Source organism: Protomyctophum bolini (assembly GCF_963924005.1).
Source record: "Protomyctophum bolini genome assembly, chromosome: 22".
Taxonomy (NCBI): Eukaryota; Metazoa; Chordata; class Actinopteri; order Myctophiformes; family Myctophidae; genus Protomyctophum; species Protomyctophum bolini.
Genome location: NC_137883.1, coordinates 7,822,454 through 7,834,915, shown reverse-complemented (window position 1 = coordinate 7,834,915; position 12,462 = coordinate 7,822,454). Strand labels below are relative to the sequence as shown.

Below are 12,462 nucleotides of genomic sequence, written 5' to 3'. Positions count from 1 at the left end.
GGAAAAACTAAAGTTCTATAATATGGCCCAACATTCAGAATATAGCATTGTTGTCATATGAACTAAATGTTTATAATAGCACATTATTCAGTTTTAACTATAGCACAAGTTGAATTCCAAACATTGGAATATAAAAGTAAAGATCTCTCTTAATGGCGTCACAATTTTTAGGGTATTGAAAATAATGACTACACAATGAATACATTTATAGTTTCACAATAATGGTATTGAAACATGAACAGCTAGAATGGATGCTAATGTTGTATTTATCATTTACCTTTCCAAAAAAGCTACAATATATCCTGTGTAAGTTAATTATGTAGTAATCGGTCAAATTCAATAGTTCAAATGGCAAGACTCATCCAAATATGTGTCAATGTTAGTTCAGAGAACACTGTATTTTGAGGTGTTTTCTTTTACTTTACTGGAGACTCCTCCTCCACTAGATCTCAAAGGCAAATATTGTACTTTTATTCCACTACTAATTTGAAAACATTAGTTTCTAGTCACTTTGTAGATTTTGATTATTATTATTATAAAACATACAGTAACCACTTCAAGCAATATATATATATATATAATTTTTTTTCTTTTAGCTTTTTGAACCTGTAGGCTATTGTGGGCTTGTATATGCCATTTTCAAAACATTTCTAAAACATTGTATACATTTCAAAAACGTGTAAAACTGGACATTCTGCATAATAATGAGTAACCTATACTTTATACTTTTGGTACATGGAATACATTTTGATATTAAATACCTTTAGTACTATTACTCAAGTACATTTCTAATTCTGGACCTTTACTTGTATTAGAGTATTTCTAGATTGCAGTATTGATACTTTTAGCCTAATTCAAATTTGTGTCAGATCCTGTGTCTAGGTGGGACAATATGACCTTTGACACGATCTATGACCTTTGACACGATCTAAATGTCTCAATAGAAGAGTAGGGATCAGGGAGACAAAATTGTATTAACATACACACGATACAGATTGTGTTAACATTAACATACTACTAGAGCTACAACGATACATATTGGACAAAATTACTGTAGAATAAATAATTATTTGATTTTAATAATTTAAAAAAAAACATTGTGAGGCTTTAAATACATACAAATGTGTTCCCCCTTTTCAATCGATATAGGCCTAGGTGTATATATTAATAAAAAAAAGCAAAACATTAAATATTCATAATAGTTCAGCTCCTGGCAATGCAATGCATTGTGAGCTTGTAAATTGGCTATTTTTGGCAACAACGTTTATAAGGATTTTATTGAGAGTCGGAACTCTGAAGTTTATGACTTTCTTAGCTACAATCAAGAACCATTGGTTTATGTGATTGAGTCACACAGTTCCCTACTTAGGCCTTCTGAAGTTCTGACTATATAATGTCCATGGGAATCTTTTGACAATGGTTTATATAATATATAATATTGCAATGTCACTAGAGTATGTCCATCTAAAATGTAACATGTATGAGGGCGTGTGTCTGCTTCAAGTTCGATGGCACTCTGCGGCAAATGGGTGAGTCGAGAACCCTGTTACTTCCGCAACAATTTAATTATGTGGTCTGCATCGCCATCTAGTGGTGATTAGACCATTGTATCTAGAATTTAGAGGGAACGTGGTAGTAGGATACATGCATACACCAGCTTCCAGTTGATTCCACAAATGCTAACATCCTACTGCTTATTAATAGTAAGTAAGGACTTCCTTACTTACAGGTGCATGCTGGCAACGCCGCCTGAAACAAGAGGAACGTGCTGAACTTACTTACGCACATCTCTTCATGCACAAAACTCCAAGAACAAATATAAATAAGATAATATTCACACACATATTCATAACTATTTGTGAGTTAACTGAACTATGTGATTTCATACTCCTTTTATACTTTATAGCCAATAAAATGTTGTGCAAAAGTGCCTATTTAAGTCTGTCGGAAAGTAGTTCTGAGAAGTAACGGCTGCATTTTTGGTATAAGATTTGTGTTTCATTTATGCCATAAAGGGTTATGCAACAGAGTGGTACGGCCCTCTGTTACTTATGTTTGCACAAACCATAATGCATCATGTTTTAGAGTTAGAACAATATAGCCCTTGGAATGGAGCAGTCCAGGGACGTGCAGACAACCTGCAAGAGGGCACTTTTAACTTTTTTTCCCCTATTCACCACTCTTGATCTTTTCTGCCTCAATGAGCACATAACCAACGGGTCGTCCATAAGACGTCAAACAGACCTCTCTGTAAACGCCAACCTGTCCTGAGAACATAACCAACGGGGACGTCCATACAACGTCAATACGACGTCAAACAGACCTCTTTAAACCCAACGTCCAGGTCGCCGTCCCAGCCAGACGTCCATACAACGTCTTCGAGACGACCTGACCGTCACAACTCAGGATAACGGACATGATGAGCGCATAACCAACGGGACGTCCATACAACGTCCATACGACGTCAAACAGACCTCTTTAAACCCAACCGCAAAACGTACGTCCAGGTCGCCGTCCCAGCCAGACGTCCATACGACGTCTACGAGACGACCTGACAGTCAAACTCAGGATACGACGTGCAGACTCAGTCCGTTGCAAAAAAAGACGTCCATACAACGTTGACAGGACCTAAACGCTTTCCCGTTCATTCTCTATGGTAGGTACTGGTAGTGTGCTGAACCACTACGGATGTAATGACATTTCCGGCCACAACGTGGGTGTCAATGCGCTGTGGCGCTGTTTCACATTTCACTGCCGATGTGCCACACAGACTGAAGTAGCACGGGGAGGGCTTCTCAACCATTTCAGGCCGTGACACCAAAAATCATAATTTGAATCAACTATAAGTTACAACTATCACCATCATAAAATATATATACACATCTGCTATTTTTGTCGGAGCCCTTAGAACAGTGTTGAGAACCACGGCTTTAGAAGGCATTCGTAGAATTGGCGAGATAACTGAGATGTAACAACAGAACCTAGTGGACCCGTGAGAGGGGAAATGTTTTGTTAAATTTGCAGATCTACAAGCTCACACACGTCCCATATCTCTGGCACCTGGCCAGCGTTTCTGTTTAACAGGTGGCATGGATTGTGTTTAATGCTTTATTTTTTACATTTGGGGAAATCCCACTCAAAATCCCACTCAACTATAGGGGAGACAATGAGGGCAGGCAGAACCATCAGTCACAGCGAAGACTGGCCAATCATAGCTTGTCCTCCCCAGATGAGACTGTTGGGTAATCACGTTGGGTGCCATGTTATTTGTGACCAACTACATAGTGCTGCTTTTAAGCATTATAAAATAGCTAAACTGATAACTGGCATAATTCTATGGACAACTATTGGGAAACAGAGTGAATGAAAAGGACACACTGGTAGTACAGTTAGAGTCATGTTTATTTACAGCAGAATCCTGACTGGAGAGGGATAGAAGGGACGGGGCAAGGGGGCATATAGGGAAGGAGTTAAAAGGAGACAAAGTGTTTTAGATTCAGCACTTCAGGATCCATATTTCACTACACATTTCTTAATTTATTTATTCACCTTTTTTTTCTCTATACAGAATCCATTCAGCTGTAATGTCAACGCACCAACAGAGCTAGAACCCTCTGCTGGAGGGGAGAATTGGTTTGAAAGAAAAGTATAAAATGGAAAACCTAAATCTACAGCACTAAGAAAAAAACAAACAATACAAACAAGGGGATAAAAAGAAAGCGATCTTCCATTAAAAAAAATGAAAATAGCAGTTATTCATTTACTCTCTTTTTTTTAAATTGTTATCACCATGAACGGCTTCAGTTATTTATATATATTTTCCATGTCCATTGAGAGGCAGGGGGAGATGGGTGGGGTCGTGGTTCCATGATTTTGTAGGCAAAGACGGAGAGACAGGCTGAGTGTCCAACCCTGACAGCGCTCAGGGAATATTCAGTCTTAGTGAAATCAGTCATGTCTGGCCTAGAGGGTCAGAGCTGACCAGTCTTTCTGACCCATTGCCTTTGTCCATTGTCCGTTCCTCTGGTTATAGCCGAGCTAATAGGTCCAGTCCCTCGGGTTTAGGCCACCAGAGTTTCAAACAAAAGCTGCAGTTCCTCTGGTAATGCAATCTTGAGAAATCACACACTGTACACTTGACATGCACGGCCAGATTAAGGAAGAAAAGAAAGAAGAAAAAAAAAGAACAACAAGGAGAGAAAAGGAGGGAAAGGACAAGAAGCCAGCAAATGGCAACTTCCGTATGTCTCTCCCCCTCTGACGTTCACCCGCTTCCTCCCACATGTCCTAGTATACTTAAGCTATTATTAACAAGCACCACAAAAACAGCAGGAGGAATGACAATTGCAAATGAAAGACTGTAAGACTGTTGGGTACCAAACGTTAAAAATGTCCGTGGTTTAGCTTTGACTTCTAAGGGTCCGCCTATCAAAATCCATAACCGACTTCAGAGGGGCCTAACAGATCTTCTCCCCTTCCTAGGTGCAGACTCCATTTAAGTAATGCTATTTGATCAGGCACTCACACACAAAACCTATTCGCCACCCAGAGAATTCCAGTTCAAGCCTTGGCCACACGCCTAGGTTTTTGTGGATTTTAATATGGCCCGGAATCTGTTCATTTCTTTTGGAGGAGAAGATACATCTCAGAGTAGGACTCATCTTCCAGATATTGTCTGGATATGGTTTTAGCATCAGCAAAGGACTACATATCTCACTGAATATATCCAGGCATTTAGTCCAGTATTACACAATAGTCAGGTTTTCATTAACATAACACGAAATATATTTAGAAAATTCAGATAAAATACCACATTTCCATTCATTTGATCTGGGAGAGGGGAAAACAAGGAAAAGACTATACTGTACTGATGTGGACCAAAAAGACACATCACTTCATATTACATGTAAAAAAAAAAGAAAAGATAAAGAACAAAATAATTGAATGCTAGCCAAAAGCACATAAATAAGCATGACAAGCCTTTTGTATTTCAGAAGAGAACTAGGTACATAATATTCGTGGGTAATTTGGCAATATGCCTTCAAGCACAGTTCACAGAAACTTGGGCTTCCATGACTAAACCAAAATAGCGTGTCCTAAAAACCAACATTCATTTAATTATTTGAAAAACACTGTATTTCCATTTGTCAACTGGTTACAAGAAAATTGGCCCCCATTTAAAAATGTGTTCCTGTTGAGTAATATCATGTTTTGAGACACAATATCTTTGTATGCAACCGTTTTGTTAAACACACGAGGGTTAATGGAAACCTGACTATAATTACTGTTTTGTTACATTTTCTGGATTTTCAAATTAAAATGAAGTAAAACAAACATTCATTTCCTCTCACTCTCACACTAGAAAGCCTCATTTATGCTTTGTTGTGCAACCTCGCCGCTTGCCAAAGGATAAATTGGGCTCAACACAAAGGAAGGAAACCAACCTTGTCCACCAGCCATAGTGCCGTTTATACTCCAGAATTCACCCGATACATTTGACTAGAATACTATCCAAAATGAATTAGAAAATAAGCTCCTAATGGTTGCTTGAGTAGAGTAGACATGTTCCAGCCACAGCTCAAATTTGCCAGCATTTGGCTGGTGGCTGGTGTCAAGTTTCCAACCCTGCATAAAACACTCCCATTCACAAATAGAAACTCACCATGATACCCCAAATACAAGTGTACACATATATACAAACAGAAGTGCCCCCTTCAACACTGTGGGGACACATTCACAATTTATAATGCATCCTTTCTGTATATGCCAAGAATAAAAAAAATCTAAATAAAATACATATCGTATCTGTGAGCAGGGTGGGGACAGCAGATGATTGCAGTATAACGGGGTGGGGCAGGGAGTGTTAGAGAAAGGGGCACCATGATGCAGAGCACACTGTAGCAGAATGACAGACAAGTTGAACCACATCAACCCTGGCGTCCCCGTTGGGCAAATGTTTCTAATTAATAAAAAAGAAAAATACCCGATCCACCAGCTCATAACCATTGCGATGCAATTTTAGCTTGTAGATCGGCAATTAATGCCATTTGTCTGACGATTAAGTATATAGGGCTTAAGGGGTACGAGGAATTGCAAAAGTAGCCGATCTACAAGCTCACATGGTGTCACCATGCAACATGTTATGAGGCTGTAGAGGGGGTGGGTTCGCCTACAGTATTATGACATGCCCAGTATAGGAATGCCAGTAAGCTAGCAGGGGAGAGGGTGAAGGTGGAGATTTTTCATTTACCGTGTTGCTGCTTCCAAACTCTGTCCAAACTCACTGTCCTGCAACACTCGCCCTCTTCTCCACCATGTGTCTGTTGAAATCATCCCATAATAATATTAATAATAATAACAACAAGAACCATAATGACCACGACAATGCTAAAAAAAAAAGAAGAAAAACAAGGGGGAAAAAAAGAAAGAAAAAAAAGCCCCGGTCATGTCTCACAACCATAAGTCCACAGAAAGGGGAGGCCTGGCCCGTAAGTCCATCAGAGTCAGTGAAATACCAAAATGGGAGGGGTGGACAAAGAAAAAGAAAAGGTCCAAAGTAAGAGAGGATAGGCCAAAGAAAAATGGAATGGGCAATGAGAAGGAAGTGAATAGGAGCCCAACTATGGGAGGGTGTTTGAAAGAATCAGCAGAGGGGACAAAGTGAGGGAGGAGGAATACCAGATTTCAAGCTAAAAGCGCGTCGCGCTGCGATGCGTTGCGAGCTTGAACATCGGCACTGGCGCACAGCTAAGTATATGAGAGACACGGAGAGAGAGAGAGAGAGAAAAAAAACAAAACAGCGATGGCAGGATGTGTTGGAAAGCAGAGGAAATAGGCAGGGCAGAAAGACGGGCGGGAAGCGCAGATAAAAACGGGGGGGGGGGGGGGGGGGGGTCGTGTTGGGCATGGTGGTCCGCACGCACTAGTGTCCTCTGGTTATCAACGAGGGCCGACGGAAAGCAGGAACAAAATAATGAGGACAATGTGGCCTCCCTTCAGAGTGCACCCTCTTCTCTCTCCCTCTACCGGGTTTGGGGGGGGGGGGTGAGGGGGGGGGGGGCAGGGCTCTCCGCTCCTCCATCCACCACCGTGCTGGTTGTGTACCCGCAGGATGCCATCATACGTCCAGGAAGCGGGGGCTGCTGGCCTTGGCGTGGAAGGGCTCTGACCACATGCGCCGCAGGTCTCCCTGCAGTCCACACAGCACTGGTTAAGACTCCATACAAGGGCAACTGGCGGCCCCGGGGGCCACATGCGTTCCCCCCACCACCTTCACTTAATGCGGCCCTCAGGTCAATTATCAGAATACTGATGTATTATTGATTTCAGCTGTTACAATTCCAAACATGCTCATGCAGCTCATGAGCTCATGCTCAAACATGCTTAGTTTATAAAGTTAACATAAATAAATCAATTTGAAATAAAATGGTTATTTTATCCAGTCCAATTTTTCTTTTCAGTAGTTCAATTAAAATATAGCAAAAATAGCTGATCTACAAAAACGCGTTGCTGCTGCTCTTGAGCTGGCGTTTCATTTGTTACGCCATCTCTCAGCAGGTTGAATTTGAGCGGTTTTCTTATGACAAACTTAATATACTCTGCAAAGATGACATTTAAACCTACTATCTCCTCACTACATTTTCCTGCCTTCGTTGGACCAAAGCGGACTCAATTCAACTCAATTCCATGCACTGGGCTAAGGATTAGTATAATTGGCGCCAACATAAAGAACACCCCCCCCCCCCCCCACACACACACCTTTATTTCAAGGTTTTAATGAAGAAAATAGCATTCCATATATATTTCTATCATTATATTATCATTAAAATTATGTGTTTTGGATATTATGTGGGCCCAGTTGCAATACACCCATGCCCCACCAGTGGGCACTGAATCACTGTCCTAGGTTTCAAACTAGCCTATTCAGTGATATTAGTCTGGAACTTCAGTGTGGAAGATTTATTTCCAAGGGGGCGGTTGGTTACAAACAGATTCCAACGTCACAGTGAAAAGAAGTCTCACTTTGATTAGTTGGCTCCGATTGGTCAACCACAACTCTGGGGTGAGCAAAATGTAATTCAGACTGAGAAGTGCCAGACCCAATCTGCATTTGTTTTTTTTCCCCTGTGGCAGATTTGGCTGGTTTCCAGGCCTTTTTCCAAACATTTTTATGTACGTACCCTTTGAGCCGTTTAGCCGTGCGGATGGATGCGTTTTGACCATACTCCCACATTTGTTCTAGTACTATCCAACAATATTAACAGACACCATCGATCTGACAGGCAACTGTCTCAGTTATTTAAGGGTGCTTTCTTGTCAATCGTAGTTTTATTCAAACCTATAGAATGAGAGCGACGGCAACTGGACATGTGAGCCATGCTTGTTGCACTAAACGTTTTGGGTGAAGATTTGACCATGGATGCATTGTTTCGTTTCGTTTTGATACATGCAGCATGATCGTCACCTCTGCCCAATGTGTAATATTGGGTGAAACCTACCGGTGGGGCCCGGAAACTAGTTATGGCGCATACATACTGTAACATTTTAGCAACGGTCTTTATGAGATTACAAAACCTTCGTATTATTTGGGGAATACATTTTTAAATAAATCCCAAATCAATGAGTGTCCTAGAAGATTACCTTCAGGTAGGCCATGGTGAGAAGAGGCAGCAGGGTGAAGGGCACCAGGTAGAGCAGGGCAGGCTGAGCGGCACGGTGGATCCTAGAGGCCACGGTGGCAGTCAGCAGACCTGAACACACACACACACACACACAGTCAATGGCATGGTCACCTCTTAAAGAGCTGAACACACAGTGGCAGTCAATGGCATTGTCACCTCTAACACATTCAGACCGTACGACGTGTGGAGCCGTCCTAGCTAATCCAACCGATGGATTGCTAGGACATGTAAACAACACGTCCTCGCGCCTTTTCATTGAAATCTGATTTCTTTCTTTTTCTTTGGTTGGCCTCTCCTTCTACACCACACTCCTTGCTGTTCACGCATGCGCGCTGCCGTTCACTTACCCGTTTACTGCTCAAAAAGAAAGGCTCGTATCTCCTAATCTAGGGAGCTCTCCGTGGTTTTGACCAGAGGGATATACTAAACTCTTTATTTCTGACTGCAACATGCCTCTCGTTTAAAATATGAACGCAAGGGATTATCGAGTGACTTTATCGTAATCATAGCGAGGTAAGCAAACATTATTTCTCCCAGTTTTTGTACGGAACGGAAGGGAGGGGGGGGGCTTTCAGAGTAAAAGCTGTCATATCTGCACGGCACCCCCGAGCTGCTATTTAGAAAGAAATCCCGTCACTGATTGTGTTACACAGTGTCAGTCAATGGCATGATCACCTCTTAACAGTTTGACTGCAGAATTAATTTAAAATGGTGTGATCCTTTGTCGTAGTGTTGGAAAATTATCCAAAGTGGCCATCACAACAACGGAGCGGAGGAGGAACGAATGACGTATGCCAACGTAATAGCGCACCAGAGGGGAAACTTCAGAACACAACTTCAACTAAATAAAAACGTACAATTCTATGGCTTCTATGACGATAACATGTTCATAGTATACTCTAACCCATTTAGACCTGGTGTAACCTATACATACCTTTCATGCCGGATGCGCCCTCTGTGTCACATACACCTCTGTGTCTCATATAGCAACATATATATATTATTTTACTTTCCCCCCCCCCCCCGAAGGTTTTCAGAAAATCATAGGTTAGGTTATAGAAGGCGTTTTTAGAATCGGCCTCAGGTCTAAATGGGTTAAGTTCTTATGTATCACTTTCAAACGAAGCCCTGCTTATGTTGTTTCTGGATATATTATTTATATATTTATTGTTTAAAAAAAAAGAAAAAAAGAAACTCATCCTTACCCACAAAGTAACCAATGAGGGTGCAGTGGAAGTAGGAGACGCGCTGCATGCGACCTGGTACTGGTAGTTCTGAATTGGCCTGCTTTTTGTAGTTGTCATAACGCAGCACAAAGCATAAGAGCAGCCCGGGCATCACAATGTCTCCTATACCCAGCATGGAGAAGTGACTGCCTGTAGAGCTGGAGAGAGAGAGACACAGAAACGACAACAAAAACACGTTAACCAAGTGAGAGATAAGCTGTAAAAGATGCAGACGAAAGAAATAGAAAATTAAATAAAACACAAAATGAATCCAACAACTATTTTCCAAAACTTGGTACCCAGTATATATTGTTCATATTTATGGGCTGTTGCAAGCTTGTTTATAAGGCAATTTCTTTGCTACCCAGCCTTATTTGAGTTCCAGGTGGTTGTTTTGTGCACAGGTACATAGGAGTCAAACTTAGTTTAGTTAGGCTTCCTTCAGACAATGTAGCAGCCCAACGGCGGGGCTCCACTGGGCGCGTTGCGTCTCCGTCGCGTGCGTCAAAAAACAAACTGGGGCAATTTTAATGCAGTCACGCAACGCAACGCAACTCAGTTGCAGTGGAGCCACCCTTCATTGATAAAAAGGGAACATTCCCTGACGGTGACGGAGACGCGACACCGACGCGTCTGGTGGAGCCACGGTGTTAGTTATAACAGGCAAAATTATTGTGCAGGCATAATTCATCATCCAACCGCTGGCCAGGCTGAAATAGGCTGACATTCAGGGTGATATTAGCAGGCAATGACGGAGCATTATATTCTATATTTAATTACAGACAGCATTCTGAATGACATGAATATTAGATAATTAAATATATTCCAAAATAAAGACCATGAAATATTAACTAAATAATACATTCTAGTCTGCAGCTAGAGCCAGGTTAGAGACACTATAAAAGGCCAAAACAAAGAAAAAGACAAATTCAAGATTCAAGTTCAGGGCCTCATCGTGCAGTGTAAATACGGAGCACTCCCATTGACAACATTCCAAAACATAAGTTGCACTTAGGAACAATCACCTTGGTTTGCATCCCCCTAAGCACACTACTGAATGTCTTTCATGTTCTCCCATTCTCCTGTACATTCCCTTTATTGTTGCTAAAAGTTTTTTTTTTTAATTTCTGTTATACTCGTTAAATCTTGATTTTTATATATTATTGCTTTGTTTAGTCTGCGGCACATGTAAAACCAACATTTCACTGCACATACTTTGCATGAGTGACAAAGAAAACCTCATAACCTTGATCGTCTATTGCAACTTACGGCTCAGCCTCTACAATGTTATGTGACGGAGGAGTACGATTTATTATGGAGGGCTTATTTCTTTTGCTGAGGAGCAAGACATGTTTAGTACAGTCAAGTGTCCCGTTTGTTTTAAGGTGCTAAGAGGTTTGTTTTTCATCTTTTGTTACCACTTGTCAGAGACTCATTTTTACAAAGGACTATGCACTGGTTTAAATAAAGAAGTGTGGAAAAAGTGAACGGATCACAACAAATTAGGCTCGGTGAGCAGATGTAGAAGGTGGGTGCTGTGAAAGTGTGTGGGAACGCTGAGGTTTGGTCATTCAAGACTGGACAATAATATGCCAAGACAGTGCTTTGTTATCATAGACATGTTTCACTAACCAAATTACAGTATCGACACATCTGAAATATTATCTTCATTTTACAGCGTCACGGATGGGGTGGACTAGGTCTTAAAAGCACTGATACAGTGTACCGGCGACTAGGCACGAGCGACTTTTGGTCGCGCCTAGTAGTCGCCTAGGTCTGGATACAGTGATAGTCTCCCTCTCCCTCCTGTTCACTTGCCCATGAAATAAAAAGCAGGCCTGCGTGCACGCACACACACACACACACGCACACACACACACACACACACAGACACACACACACACTTGTGAGGGGTGCTCGTGTACTTCCGTGCACAAGTGAAGCACGCCTGCTCTTTATGTAGTGTCTTGATGGCTTCAAACGGGGGCCATGTATTTTCATTTACTGTTCTCATTTATTTTTAATAATCTTTTATATTTTCAGATGGGGCTCGGTGGGCAATTACATATATCTTTGGGTGTCCTTGACATGAAAATGTTTGAGAACGACTGACATAGAAATATGGGTTTTTCACTTGTAGAATCGTCCTCAGGTCTAAATGGGTCACCATTACTGGTGTTACGCGTTTGTGGCAAAAGAAAAAGCAGAATTTAGCAACAGGTCACCTTCCTTCACAGCATCATTTACCTGGGAAAGACCAGCTTGCCAGGGAGGGAGAGGCGGGGAACATCACGGCCCATCCCTGGCCCTAAGTGTAGCTTCCTGGATAGGACATCTATGGGGTTTTCAGCTGGCTGGGTGGCCACCTTTACCATCACATTACTGTTGAAGATATAGGCTGAGAAGAATACCTGGAAGGGGAGGAACAAACAAGAGTAAACCTACAGCCGACAGTCAGTGGTTCTCAAAGTTTGTCAAGAAAAATTGGTTAATATATCAAATAGCAGTTTAACGTAAGTCTCTCATGAGGGTTCCTTCTCTGGCACAAACTCCTT

The 12,462-nt window shown here is 41.6% G+C and overlaps 1 protein-coding gene and 1 long non-coding RNA gene across 5 annotated transcripts in view; both read right to left on the bottom strand.

Annotated features, from left to right (window-relative positions):
• Positions 1-12,462, bottom strand: part of LOC308310198 — a 200,911-nt gene that overhangs the window by 120,443 nt on the left and 68,006 nt on the right. The gene's annotated exons all lie outside the window — the stretch shown is intronic.
• The window catches only part of sppl3 (signal peptide peptidase 3), a 40,289-nt gene continuing 31,211 nt past the window's right edge, over positions 3,385-12,462 (bottom strand). For all 4 annotated transcript variants that reach the window (XM_080756423.1, XM_080756424.1, XM_080756425.1 and 1 more), the window contains exons 8-11: positions 12,155-12,318; positions 9,887-10,065; positions 8,641-8,750; positions 3,385-7,189 (exon numbers count right to left, since the gene is read on the bottom strand). In XM_080756423.1, the coding sequence (XP_080612549.1) occupies positions 7,118-7,189; positions 8,641-8,750; positions 9,887-10,065; positions 12,155-12,318 (525 nt within the window). In that variant the 3' untranslated portion in view covers positions 3,385-7,117. The remainder of the gene's footprint in view (positions 7,190-8,640; positions 8,751-9,886; positions 10,066-12,154; positions 12,319-12,462) is intronic.